This window comes from Tasmannia lanceolata, unplaced genomic scaffold (assembly GCF_043159265.1).
Source record: "Tasmannia lanceolata isolate RefF3 unplaced genomic scaffold, GAP_Taslan_0.1 ptg000011l, whole genome shotgun sequence".
Lineage (NCBI taxonomy): Eukaryota > Viridiplantae > Streptophyta > Magnoliopsida > Canellales > Winteraceae > Tasmannia > Tasmannia lanceolata.
In genome coordinates this window covers 24556777-24571930 of record NW_027518688.1, presented here as the reverse complement: position 1 = coordinate 24571930, position 15154 = coordinate 24556777, and the positions used below count along the sequence as shown (strand labels likewise).

The 15154-nt window shown below is 42.3% G+C and overlaps 1 protein-coding gene across 2 annotated transcripts in view; it reads left to right on the top strand.

Moving 5' to 3' along the window:
• TKI1 (TSL-kinase interacting protein 1) overlaps positions 1 to 15154 on the top strand; it is a 29867-nt gene that overhangs the window by 9423 nt on the left and 5290 nt on the right. For both annotated transcript variants that reach the window (XM_077390862.1, XM_077390863.1), the window contains exons 5-7: positions 383 to 492; positions 1672 to 1756; positions 1880 to 2156. In XM_077390862.1, coding sequence (XP_077246977.1) covers positions 383 to 492; positions 1672 to 1756; positions 1880 to 2156 — 472 coding nt within the window. The remainder of the gene's footprint in view (positions 1 to 382; positions 493 to 1671; positions 1757 to 1879; positions 2157 to 15154) is intronic.

Below are 15154 nucleotides of genomic sequence, written 5' to 3'. Positions count from 1 at the left end.
GTTTCGTCATAAAATTCTTTTACATATGTTTCCATACATTTCCTGTGATTTTACAGGATTTCCACCAAAATTTCCAATCGAAACTGAAACGTTTCTGTGGTCACGGAAATTGAAACTGAAACCGAAATTTAGAACCATGCTTATGATCAAAGGTCTGTTGGTGATGGTAATGGGGTCAACTTGAACCCACCACCCTAAAATAAACTGGGAGTCACTTCCCATAACTTTCCGATCCTTGATCTGATGATGATAAGATTTACCCATGTCGAACTTTTACTCTGTTTATTCTCCAGCTGATTTCTGCAAGTATTTCATTTACTAATTGTAGTTTTGATTTTTTTTTTCCTTCTGTTATTTTCTTATTCTACTTTGTAATATGCAGGTTAGGCATTATTATTATCGCCTTGTAAGGCGTATGAACAAGCTGCTGGGTCCTGGGTTTAGCCTTGATGCGAAAAACTCCAAAGATACTAATGCAGCAATGCTTAGATGGTAGCTATTCCCTGCTTATATTTTTATCTTTTGCTCTTTAAATTTGTTGATTTTGTACGTTTTGCCAGTTAATCCATTTTCCTTAAACAAATGTTGTCTTCATTTAATGTAAGATTGTTTTTTCTTTTAATCTTAGTTTGTTTTCATTTAATTTTAGTTTTTTATTTATTTTGATTTCATTTAGATGGATTGATTTTTTTTTTTGAATGATGAGATAGATGGAGAGTTTTAATCACTTATAAACCCTTTTGGGTGCTACCATTACATGTATTATGTATCATATGGTGGATTTATTGGTAAAGATTTTGGGCATTTTTCTTTTCTATGTTTCTACAAGGAATGTTTTGTTTGCACATTTAGTTAATGCCTTTGTAGAGAACAAGTAATGAATATTCAGATTATAAATAAAACTCTGTTATAATGATTAACCTTAGGTGATTTCATGTGTCAAGGCTTTTAACCCTTTAAAAGTAACAAATAAGACAAGAAATGCAGTCGCAGTTTTACAATCTTACATTAAATGCCTGTTTTTTTCTTCTAAAAAAAAAACTTAAAATTTCATTGAATTTCATGCATGGTTTTAAATTTCGGCCGAAACGCTTCGTTTTGGCCGAAATATTTCAGTTTCAGCACAAACCGAAACGAAATTCACATGAAGTTGTTTTTTTACAAGATTTCGCCGAAATTTTACCAACATTTCACCGAAATTCCGAAATGTTGCCGAAATTTCGGTTGAAATTTCATTTTGGTTGACACCGAAATTTTAGACATTTCGGTTGAAATAAAAAAAAATAAAAAAAATCATAATCATATTTTTACATGATTTCAGCCGAAATTTCGGCCCGAAACTGAAACATTTCGGTTTCAGTGGTGGCCGAAACCGACACCAAAACTGAAATTTAGAACCTTGATTTCATGTCTTGGTCTAATCACTCTTGCCTTTAGTCAACTCACCCATTGACCGTCACTATTGAGACTCGACTAAGACCATTGTCTTAATTGTGAAAACTTAAAATTCGATCAAGTTGAATCCACTTAATGTGTTTTAAATGATTATTCTACCTTTCTATTCTAATGATCATTTGATATATTTTCTTTATCAGTATTGTAGTGTCTAATTGTTTCTGGGATACTGTAAACTTCTGTGGAGTAACATAAATTCTTTAAATTTTGTTGCAGGTGGTCTTTACTTGAAAAGTATAGCTGCACTGCTTCAAAGCTTCACTTGAAGCCTCGGAGGTTTAAGATATTTGTAGAGGCTTTGGTTAGTTTGGCAGTTCTACATTCCCTTAGTTCATGTAGTTCAAGTTTTTATTACTTGTGCATGTGCGGGTAGCCGGGTAGTCATCTACACCATTTGAATTAACCAATTTATCTTGCCATGAAGGAGCACCAACTTTTGAAAGATCGCAAGAAGACTAAAAGGAAACGGCCTTCTCAGGGAGAAATTTATCCGTCTTCACCTTCAACAACAGTTTCAGTAATTGGTAAAGCACCGGGAAGTGATTCTCGCTCAGTGAAACTGGTCATTGTTGATGGTCAGAACATTCAAAAAGTAGGACCTGGAAAAGGTTCATCCTTGAAGCGCAATGTGAGTACAACCGTTAGTTGCAACAAAGGGGATTTGTCTACTGTCAAAACTGCGAAGCAACGACGAAGAACAGGTGACTTTTTTAAGTTTTCTCCTATTCTGATTCATCAACAAGGGATACATTAATTTTTCTTCTTGGAAATTGGTATATGTGGTTAGTTTTTCTGCATCTCTGGTGATTTTTTTATTGCCTTCACAACCTTAGTTTCATCTATATCCTTGTTAGCTATTGCATTAGCTCGCTTCTAAGAACCAGATAAGTAGCCCCTTAAAATCTGGGGAATTGACTTAATGTGTGTGCATGTGTCCTTTCATATCGAACTTGCATGTCTTTTGTACTGGGCTTGAGACTAGCATGGGGCGTTTCATCCATTCTGGATGAAACAAGAGGGTATTGATACCTAAGACTGTCTGGGGATGCAATTCATGGTTCTTTGTTAAAGTAGGTAGACAAGAGCAACTCATAAATAGTCTTTGGAGATGCTATGGATTCCTAATTTGTTTCTTTCGTTTGTGTGTATGTGCCCATGTGTGTCTGTATATGTCTTTCTGGGGTGGGGTGGGATCTGTTGCGCTGTTTGCTGTTAGAGGTCCGAACATGAAATATAGAACTGATCTGTGTTTCCTTCAAGAAAACAAGTTTGACATCACCTAATGTTAATCATCAGTTGCCACTTGTCAGGTAACCATTTTTATTAAAGGTGTTAGAGTGAAAGAAGAGAATGAAGAGAAGAGGAAGAACTTAGTTTCCTCCCCCTTACTTTTCTATTTATATAAAGAGAACATACAAATGACTACTATGCCTTTAGGCTTTGTAATGCTATGTAATACACCTTCTAACACTCCCCCTCAAGCTGGAATGTATATATTGTACATTCCAAGCTTGTTACATATGTCACTCAATTTTGTATAGCTTAGGGCTTTATGAACACATCTGCTAACTGATCAGCAGATCTCGTGAAAGAAACATGAATCTCGCCTCTTTGTATCCTTTGGCGAATGAAGTGGCAATCAACCTCTATATGCTTGGTTCTCTCATGAAAGACCGGATTTGTAGCTATATGGATAACAGCTTTATTGTCACAATAATGCTGAGCTGGAGCAGATGAAGAGAAACTAATCCCTGAAAGGAGAGAACGTAACCAAATAAGCTCCCCACTGGTATGAGACATATCACGATATTCTGATTCGGCACTTGACTTTGATACTATGTCCCGCTTCTTACTTTTCCACGACACTAGATTGCCGCCAACTAAGGTACAAATATCCAGTGGTGGATCTCCTATCTGCTAGAGCTCAGCGAATTCTCTGGCGCTCCTACTCCGTTTCGATGGGACATGGCACTATGTGAAGATTTAGAGTTTGACGGGAAGATTGGGGATTGGTGGAACTCGCCCTGCTTCAATGGGTGGGCGGGTTTTGTGATCTGCAAAAAACTTCAGGCGATAAAGGATAAAATCAAGGCATGGGTGTCCCTGGATAGACGCCTAAAACATAGCCGAAAGGAAGATATTCTGAGGGAACTGGAAGGCCTTGAACAGAAGGAGGCTGATCTTTACCTTTTGGACGTGGAAAAGCAGCGCAGGGCGGATATCTTATTTGAATATGAAGAAATAGTTCGAAGGGAGGAGATATCGTGGCTACAAAAATCGAGGGCGGTATGGCTAGCTGCGGGGGATAAAAACTCAAAGTTTTTCCATAAGATGGCCAATGCAAGGCGAAGGGTGAACTCGATTAATTGCTTGTTGATTAATGGAGAATTTGTGGAGGACAAGCCTCGCGTTTATGATTATATAGTGAACTTCTACAGAGAACTCTATACTTCTCATAAATGGAGGCCTAAACTGGGCGACTTATCATTTAAAAGAATAAGTGAGGATAAAAAGGGATGGATGGAAAGGGATTTCTTGATGGAGGAGATCGAAACAGCATTGCAGGCATTAAAGAAAGATAAGGCGCCTGGCCCGGACGGATTCCCGGTTGACTTTTAGATTCGGTATTGGGATTTGATGAAATCGGAAGTTTGGCGTTTTTTCAAAGAATTCCATGAGACGAGCATTCTGAACAAGGGCCTCAATACTACCTTCATCACTTTGGTCCCCAAAAAGGAGGGTGCTACCGAAGTGAAAGACTTTCGGCCTATCAGTCTTGTGCATAGTCTCTACAAACTTCTCTCCAAGGTGTTGGCTATGAGGATATGCACAGCCATGGCCGATGTAATCTCGAAATTCCAGAGGTCGTTTGTCTATAAAAGGCAGATCTTTGATGGGGTATTAATTGCAAATGAGGTTCTGGATACAATGAAACGACAAGGGGACTGTGGTATAATCGCGTATATTGATTTGGAAAAGGCATACGACCATGTCGATTGGGGAATGCTGGATCTTGTACTAAGCAAAATGGGTTTTGGGGATAAATGGAGGAAGTGGATGAGCTCTTGTGTATCAATTGCCTCCTTTTCGATTCTCATAAACGGATGTCCACAGGGTTTTTTCAATAGCTCACGCGGCATCCGGCAGGGTGATCCACTATCACCGTATCTTTTCATTATCGTGGTTGAGGTGCTTAGTAGGCTTATATCTGTGGCGGAGGAAAAGGGGTTCTTAAAGGGTCTTGCAGCTTCAAAAAATTCGGAGTTAATCACGCATCTTCAGTTTGTGGATGATACTCTGATATTTTTGGAAGTGGGTTTACCTTACATGAATAATCTGAGGAGGGTTTTTCACTGGTTCGAGATGGCATCCGGGCTCAAGATTAATTTCTCAAAAAGTACTATTGCTGGGGTGAACTTGGGTGAAGAAACCGTAAGGCAACATGCTGGAATTCTGGGGTGTGAGACAAGCTCTTTTCCAATATCTCATGTCGGGTTACCTCTTGGCTTTGGCATTCCTAAGATTGGTTTATGGGACCCGGTACTTGCAAGAATTGAAAAGAAGTCAGCCTCCTGGAAGAAGCAATATCTCTCATTTGGTGGGTGGAATACTCTTATCAAAGCGGCACTGGCCAATATGCCGGTGTATTATATGTCGTTGTTCAAAATTCCGGCAAAGGTGAGTGCCCGTATCGAAAAATGCAACGAGACTTCCTTTGGTTTTGTTCACTTGTTTTCCCCTTAAAGGAAAGGAAAAGGTTTCCAGGGAATCTGACGTGGCAAAAAGGAAAAGGAATCCAGGGAAACTGTGAAGGAACATGTTTCCTGCTCGTGTTCATGTGCGCAGGAAATCCTCAGAAAGATGCAGGAAAAGGTTTCCCTCGCTCGTTCACTTGCCAATTACACAGTGGTTGGAAACATAAACATAAAAAGTCATTTTAATCCACATTACACTATCTGTCATAATTAGAGGCCTAAATAATTACAAGCAAAGCAACAAAGCCCGCAAAAAAAAAGTAAGTGGAAGAGGAAGTAGTCACCTGAGAACTTGTGGAGGCTTGGGAATCCACAGGAGTGTGGCTGGTCTCTGCCCTGGGCTGACTAATGCCTCGTATAAATGCTCGAAGGGCAACCTCTGCCTCATCCCTAGTACCGTACGACTGGTAACAAGCTCCACTAAACTTGTTGACTTGATCATGACAGTCTTGCCAATTGTCATATACGCCTTCCTGTCTTCTCTTGAATACCACATAAAATTTTATTTTCGCCATTACCCTGCAAGCAAATAAAATAAGATCCAAGTACTAATAAAACCTGTTAGATAACCAATAACAAACCAAACATAAAATAAATTTCTCATTATAACCATGGTTTAAAATACTGGTTTCGGTCCCTTGGAAAACCGAAATTTCGGACGAAATTTAGTAACATTGTCCAAAAAATGAAATTTCGAACCGAACCGAAATTTCCGAAATTCCCGAAATTTCGGTCGAAATTTGGTATTTAGCGAAAAATGGGATTTCGGGAAATTTCGATTTCGGTCCCCACCGAAATTTAAAACCATGATTATAACCACAAATAGTAGGTACCAACATAGTGAAAATAAAACCCCACATACCCACCAACATAAGTCTAATAGTCAACCCACCATAAACATAACCATAACATCAAAAGTCTGATAGTCAACCCACCATAAACATAACCATCACATCAAAAGTCTAATAGTCAACCAACCCACCATAAACATAACCATAACATCAAAAGTCTTATAGTCAACCAACCATAAACAAAGCCAAAAAGAGACCCACCATAACCATAACCAAATGATCCCAACCACAAAAAGTCTGATAATAGTCAACCCATCATAAAGAAAGCCAAAAAGAGTTTAAGAAGGCAAACCAGTGACGATCAAACTACTTCTCCAAAATGCCGATCAATATCTCATGACGTCCCTCCTCCTCCAGGGAAAGGAATACCTCAGCTTCCTTATGATGGATATGGAGGTAGTTATAGGCCCTAACTCGGTCCCTGTAGGAAAAACTCTGCATGCTCATCACCGAGTCTTTAAGCAATCCTAGGTCGTGCACCTCAGAAGTCGATGTGATGGCCTCAGCCATCATCCTGATACTGTCGGACAACTTATCCATATCCGCTGAAAGCTTCGCATCACCAACCTGCCTCCTTCTCTTTTCGTTGCTACCTGGAGTAGGCTCTTTGAAAGGGGATGAGTCACTGTACCCCATGCTGGTATTTTCTCTCACAGGAGAAAAATGGCGTGATCTGGTACGTGAAGGACCTGAAGGAGTACATACAGGGGGGAAACTGTCGACCATATCGTCGAGCCCTAATGGCCCGCTGCATGGAAAAGTACGCAGATCATCATGTTCAGGGCCATGGCTGTTGTTAGTGAACTCCCCTGTAGCATGTGACTCCCCAAAGACATACTTTCATTCCTCGTACAACGGATAACGGGTGTTAAAATACCGAAGATGTCTGGGATTAGTCTATTAAAAAAATCCGAACATTGTAAGTAATAACAGGAATCTGATTAGACAATTGTAAGTAATCACAGGAAACTAATTAGACAAAAAGTAAATTGGAGATTACTTTTAGGTATTTATTCTTTACTTCCTTCTCAACACTTATCTTGCATAGTTGTGTATCCCAGCCTATCCCGCTAAGAGAGGATAGTGTGAACAGCCCTGTAGGTGGTTTTCAAGGTCTTTATTCTATTCCTGACATGGTCTTTTGTGATTTCCCTTCCAAACTTAAGGGTAAGCTCCTGTGCCACCGCGTGGATGCCAACTTCTTTAAACCCGTTATCATTCTTGTTGCCCTGGGCAACTTGATTAGATAGGGCCGCTACAAGAGATCTATCATCATCGTCTCCCCAATGGTTATTTTTTTTCTTTCCCTTGTCAACCTCTGAAGTAGATGCCATCTTACCTGTCACGCTGTTTAATTATGAAACATCATACCATCACACACTTATTTTGCAAAAGTCTAATACAAGCAAAAGTCGAATAAAAAAAGACATAATAAAACTCCGTACCAAACAATCCAAAAACATAGTAACAAACAACACATTGTTTAATACAACCCAAAAGCGGATAATAAAACATAGTTTGAAAGAACAAATGACCACGGCGTTGCTGAAAATCACGCCACAAATGATCCATAATGCCGGTACGGATTAATCCTCCCACTCTGACATCCTCGGCCCTAGAAATAGCTGCCAAAGGAATAGGTGGCGGAATCTCCTCTGGACGGGCTACCACCAACTCACCGTCAACCACATCAATGTACATGTCGTTAGGCATCTCCCTCCTGATGTGGTTGTGGACGCAGAAACAGGCTAACACAATGTCCACCTGGCGTTTGAAAGGATACATGGGTGGCACATTTATTATGGTGAATCGCTTCTTCAGGACCCCAAAAGTTCGTTCGATTACATTTCCAACTGCTGAATGCCTTTGATTGTATAACTCCTCAGGAGATCCAGGTATGCGCCCCCTGATCTCGTTCAGGTGGTAACTAGGGCCGCAGAATAGAGTTATAAAATGCGTTAGGCATGGGTACCCAGCATCAGCAAGATAGTATTTTCCTACACTCGCAAGAAGGATTTCATTAAGCAATAATATTCAGACCATAAAGTAAAGGTGTAGAAAATAAAGTCTTATTAACCACCTGTTAGACACAGAATGGGATTCTCCTTCGATAAAGCGGATGCCAAGACCTGTGAGTCTGATGCCGACCCCTCCCACCCAGCTAACACGTAAGTGAACTTCATGTCGAAGTCACATGCAGCGAGCACATTCTGTGATGGGTATCCCTTACGACACCAAAATCTGCCTTCGATATCTTCATTTACTCTTGCATGTATGTGAGTCCCATCGATTGCACCAATGCAATCCTACATTGTAAGCATTAACCGTCAACATCTGAAGCTAGGGCCCTAATCAATTACTAAGAAATACAGTTTCGGATTATGCTTGGTACCTTAAAGTACGGCATCCAGTACGGATTTTCAGCGATTTGCCTTGATGTCTCCCTTGAAGGAGGTAAGATGAACACTTTCCTAATGCTTAGCACGGCATCCAGAACCTTGTTAAAATACTTTGAAACCGTCGCCCATGACCGTGTAATGGATGCTTTGATACTGCGATTCCTATCGTTGTGTGCAAGTATGTGTAGGAAAATCGCCGCTTGTTCCTCGACACAATAGTGGATTGTGTCTTCGAGCAGGGCCATGTTTCTGAAAATGGCCACAAAACTGCGGAAGCAGCGAACATCCATACGAAGCAGAGCGACACAGTGGTTCTCTGCCAGTGTGATACGTGTAACAAAATCCCTCTGGGTTAGGTACCCTGATTCGTAAGGGGCTCTTGTCCTATTCTGCACTTGGTTTCGTCTAATCCTAAGTAATATTGCAGTCGCCGCAGCCATAACTACCGCTGCAGCTCGAATAATAATCATCCTCCTATTTGCTGCTTCTTGCGGCATGATGGTAGCCCTACAACAGAAAATTTTCATTTCATTAACACCCACAATCTCCTTTCGGACAAAACACCCAAGCTCCCAACCACAAAACACCCAATCTCCCAACCACCCAAACACCCAGAATCACCCTTCAAACATGCACCACATCGAAAGCAATCACAACCAAGAAACATAAGAAGCCCCAAACAGGACATGGAATAGGGCTTATAGAGGAAGAATATACCTCAAGATCGGAATAGTAGTAATAGGAGTGGGAGAACAGAAACGTCGTTCTGTGACGGAGAGGACAGTCTGCCAAAAAAAAAGAAGAAATATGTGAGAGATGTTATATTCAATAACGGAGAAGCAAGGGAGAAATTAATCTCCCATTAAGTCGAGCCTAACAAAATCATATAGCATGTGAAGCAAGGGAACTTACATCTCTTACTCCGTACCAAATGTGACTGAAGCGTGCACAGGTGAGATCGAAGAAAAAGCCGAAGAAAAAGCCCTGCTTCTGACAAAAAAAACAAAGCCAAAAGTATCAGAGATCGATCATAACCCAAATACATTTTGACATTTACATCTCCTTCGAACTCCATAACAAGTGAAAATCCAACAGTATAAATGTATTGGGTTTCATCATCCAGTTCTGATGAAACCCAGTTCATCATTCGAACCCGCATTTAGACCAGAATGCTCAAAATCTGTAGAAAAACACATCATATATGAACATAAAGAACACAAAAACAGGGGTTTTGGGTCCCAACACAAAATAATGAGAAAGATGAACAAAATCAGAAAGAGGGGTTTTGTTTATTGTGAAAGATGAACCTACATTAACAACAGAATAATGAGAAAGATGAACCCACATTTAGAACAGAATGCTGAAAATCTGTACAAAAACAGTAATGAGAAAGATGAACAAAGCAGTCCTTGCCCAAGGAAAAAATCAGACAAATCCTTCAGCCCTTTCGACCAAAAAATGGAAAAAAAATCAGAGAAAGGTATGTCTGAGACTTGCATTAGCCATGAAAACCTAGCAAAAAAAAGGATCTTTCCTTTTCACCTCGAATCCCTCCAACTGTAGCCCTCAAACCCACCTTGACCCAAAAGAGGTGGCGAAGAACAAAAGGAATGAACAAAAGGAACCCCATTCAAAGCAAACCCATTATAAACCCATTCACAGCAAACCCAATCAACATTGCAGCAAACCCGTTTTGAGGAAACCCATTTTGAGGAAACCTATTCACAGAAAACCCTATTGTAAACCCATTCACAACAAACCCATTCAAAGCAAACCCATTCAAAGTTAAAGCAAACCCATTTTGAGGAACCCATTCACAGCAAACACAAAAGGAAACCCATTCACAACAAATTCATTCAAAGCAAACCCATGCAAATGAAACCCATTCACGGAAAACTCATTCACAGCAAACCCATTCAAAGAAAACCCATTCACAGCAAAAAAGAAGACCAAAAGGAACGAAAATGGAGAGGAAAAATGGAAAAAAAAAAGAGAGGCGTACCTTGGTTTCAGATGGGGGACTAGAAATCCGTCGTTGTTCGGCCGTCTCCGGCACTGTTGGATCGCGCGGAAGGATGCAGTGTTGTAACCCTAGCCTAGACAAAACCGTAGAAAGCTCTCGTCTCTCCTTTCCCTGGAAAGCAAATCCGATATATTTTGTGGGAAAAAGAATCCCGATGGAGAGGGAAAAACCCCATTTCCACGTAATCTTTTCGTTTATTTAATAAATTCCACATCTGATATTATTTTTTCCCTGGAAAGCAAGTGAACACCAGAATTCTGTCTTGTTAGGGAAAAAATAAGCTGTTTTCCAGGGATTTGCTTTCCAGGGAACGCAACTGAACATAGCCTATGGGAAGGAAGAGAAGGGAGGAACAAGAAGTTTAAACACCTATGAAAATGGCAGCAAGTCTGCAAGCCCAAAAGGCAAGGGGGCTTGGGTGTTGGGAAGATTACATCTAGGAATAAATCTTTACTTGGTAAATGGCTTTGGAGATTCGGGGTGGAGAAGGTGGCGCTATGGCATATAACCATTGGGGACAAATATGGACGAGGTTGGGGAGACTGGGAGACTAAAGATCTGTAGGGCAGGAAGGGGTCAGGGGCATGGCGATCTATTACCTCGGTTAGGGAATTATTCCGGCCTTGGGTCAGATTTAAGGCAGGAAGGTTCTGGATGGATCTATGGGTCGGCGATTCACCTCTCTCCCTTGTTTTTCCAGATCTATTTCAACTGTCAACAAACCGTGAGGCAAGAGTATCCGATTATCTAGTGCGGGAGATGGAGCAAGAAGTATTCTGGGACATCCGTATGCGCCACAATTTAAAAGATAATGAAATTGATTCCCTTACCTCACTTCTTCAACTACTCTCTTCTCAGTATCTTTCCCTAAACAAAGCAGATAGATGGATTTGGATGCCAGAAAGCGGCGGGGCCTTCTCAGTTAGGAGCTTCTTCATAAAGATTTGTGGGGGAGAAGAAAGGGTATCGACAAAATGGCGGATATGGAAGCCCTTCATTCCTCCGCGTATTGCGGCTTTCGCTTGGACTGTGGCACATAGATGCATAATACTTGTGAAAGGTTACGGAGGAGTATCCAGCTTGCGAGTTGGTGCATGTTATGTCACAAGAGCACGGAGGATCTGGATCATGTACTTCTTTTCTCTCTCTCTCTCTCTCTCTCTGGATGGGGGTCCTGAAATTTTTCAGGATGCAATGGGTTTTGCATAATAGCATCGCGGAGACTATCATATTCTGGCCGAACGCTTTTACTGGCTGTGCTGGTCAACTTTTATGGAACTCCATCCCATATGCGGTTACTTGGTTTCTGTGGAGGGAGCGAAATGATAGAATTTTTTAAAAGGTCAAACCGAACCATTTTGTAAGTCTTGCTATTATTATTGCTATTATCTCATGGGGCCACGGGAAGAGGGGTTCTTCTTATTCGTTAACACAGATCTTAAGGAATGGAGCCATTGTGCTTTCGAAAAAACGACCGAAAAACTGTACCATGCCTCGATGGGTTGCACCTGCAATAGGAACCTTCAAACTAAATTTTGATGGAAGCTTGATGGGAAATCCAGGCCAGCTGGGATCAGCGGAGTGTTACGAGATTCAAGCCGGAAAACGATCATGTCATTCTCCGGTCCTGCGGGGGTGTGCGACTCAAATGAAGCGGAGGCTAGGGCATTACTATTTGGCCTTCGCTGGTTTAAGGGACATAACCTTGGGCCGCTTATTTGTGGAGGGTGATTCATCAAATTTTATATCTTGGGCTTCTAATCGCTGTGTGGGACCATGGCAATTAACAAACTTAATGATTGAAATACGGGATCTAATTCACGTTATTGGGCCGATCATCAAGCATCGGCACCGGTCTGCAAATTCAGTGGCGGACTTATTGGCCAAGGAGGGCGTGGTTCCTTCGGATACGATTGTGCATTTCTGTGATCGTAGGGGGGATGGTGGGGTATCTATGGGATGATGGGTTAGACAAATGGATGTTATGTATTCACCGGGACATCTTGTCCCTAGTCTCTGTACATCCTTTTATTGAAATAAAAATGTTATTTTTCAAAAAAATAAATAAATCTCCAATCTGTTGGAGATCCTGCCCAGTCTGCATCACAGAAGCCTTCTACCTTGGTATGACCATGCTTCTTGAATATGAGGCCTTTCCCTGGTGCTCATTTCAAGTAGCGAAGAATCCGAATCACTGCTGCCTAGTGAAAAGTACGGGGTGAGCTGTTGGCTGACTACGCCAACAACAAATGATATATCTGGATGAGTGACTGTAAGATATATGAACTTACCCACCAGTCTCCTGTATCTGCCGGGGTCATCTAATAAATCTCCTTCTTCTGGAAGGAGTTTCCCATTTGGGTCCATGGGAGCAGACGCAGGTTTCACTCCAAGGTGATCAACTGCACATTTCTTCATGCCATATCGCATGATAGCATCACTGAATCGTCCAAACCAGGCTTTAGGGGACTGGTTGAGGCCGTATATAGACTTCCGTAACCGACATACTGAGGAGGACATCTCCCCCTGAGCAACATACCCAGGAGGTTGCTCCATATACACCTCCTCAGTAAGCTCACCATGTAAAAAGACATTCTTGACATCTAACTGATGCAAAGGCCAGTCATGTGTAACTGCCAGAGAGAAAAGTACGTGAACAGATGAAATCTTGGCGGCCGACGAAAAAGTCTCTAAATAATCAACACCAAAGGTCTGAGTATATCCTTTGGCCACCAACCGCGCCTTAAGGCGTTCAATACTACCGTCAGGTAAGTGTTTGACGGCATAAATCCAGCGGCAACCAACTCGTCGAGCCCCAGGAGGAAGAGGAACTAACTCCCATGTCTGATTGGCCTGTAGGGCCTCCATCTCAAGATCCATGGCCGCACGCCATCTCGGATGATCAATTGCAGCTGGTAAAGACTGTGGCAAAGAAACAGAGGACAAAGAGGAAACAAAACTCCGAAACATCGGAGTAAGAGAATCATACGAAACAACAAAGGAAATAGGGTGAGCAATACTGTGAGAACGAGTATGAGAAGCAATGGGAGAATCTGAAGTAGGACTAGAGGGGGTAGTTACCTGAGATGTGGGGGGTGTGATCTCCGGCTGCAAGGATGATGGCGCGGGAGGAGGATGAGCTGCAGACCTCGGTCGGCGATGATATGTCCGTGTAGGAGCAGGAGGAGGAGCCTCAATAGCCTCAGGAGCCTGTAGCGAAGAGGAGGGATCATAGACAGAAGTAATCTCAGGGACCGATACAGGAGGAGAGAGGGGAGGGGCCGGAAGAGGAAGAGAAACATCCGATTCATGAATAGGGGAAGATGTCGCATGAGAGGAGACAAAGTAGGACTTAGACTTGAAGAATGTGACATCGGCAGACACAAAGGATCGACGCAGGCGAGGACTGTAACAACGATAACCTTTCTGGGTATGGGAGTGCCCAAGAAAGAAGCACCGTTCAGCTCGAGGGTTCAGCTTATCAAAGCCAGACGAAGGTGGTGAACAAAGCACACACACCCAAAGACCCGAGGGGTGATAGGGAGGGGATCACGATCAGGGTATAAGACAGTAAAGGGGGAAGAGCCACCAAGAACCGAGGACGGAAGCTGGTTGGCAAGGTGGCATGCAGTAAGAACTGCATCACCCCAATAGCTCTTGGGAACATGCATCTGAATAAGAAGAGAGCGAGCCCCATCGAGTAGAGATCGCATCTTCCTTTCAGCCACACCATTCTGCTGAGAGGTGTGAGCACATGAAGATTGGTGGAGAATACCTCGACTGGAAAGAAAATCCTGAAACCCATGGGTGGTGGAGAAATACTTTCTAGCATTATCTGTGCGCAAGCATTTGATGGTACAATCAAACGGGTTGGTAACCTCAGAATGAAAGTACAAAAAGCAGAGAAAACCTCAGATCGATCTTTAAGCAAATACAACCAAGTCATGCGAGAATAGTCATCAATGAAAACAACAAAATATCTATATCCAAAAATAGGAGTTCTCATGGGACCCCATACATCAGAGTGCACTAAAGCAAAAGGGTGCGAGGCCTGACTAACAAGCCTAGAAGGAAACGATACACGGTGGTGTTTTCCAAGTTCACAGGCCTCGCACTGAAAAACTGAATAGGAACAGAAACTATAAAGGTGGCGCCGTAAGCGCTCAATGAATGGATGACCAAGGCGGCAGTGCCACTGGTAGGTGTCGGCAGAGCTGTGTAAAATTGTATGGGGGGTCCTCCATCCAGACGATACAACCCATCTACCTCACGTCCTCCCAGTCGCAAGATCCTGAAATAAGCAGTAATATGGATAAAATGAGACATAGCAGTTAAGATATTTAGTGAGCTGGCTGACTGAAAGTAAGTTAAAGGGAGACTGGGGAACACAAAGCATAGAGGAGAGGGTAAGACCAGGATAGAGAGAGGTACTCCCAGTACCAGAAATGGGAGTAGTACGGCCATCAGGGAGGGTCATAGACTGAGATGAAAGAGGGTGATAAGAACTGAGTGATGATAAAGTACCTGTCACATGGTTCGAGGCTCCCGAATCAATGATCCAGGAGCTTGAGCTACTGAGAAGAGAGGCAGGAGCGCTACCTGGCTGTGCAAAGCCAGCACTGGGAGGGTGGGCGGCCAAGCGTAGGCGCTGGAGCTCATCATAGTCGGCTT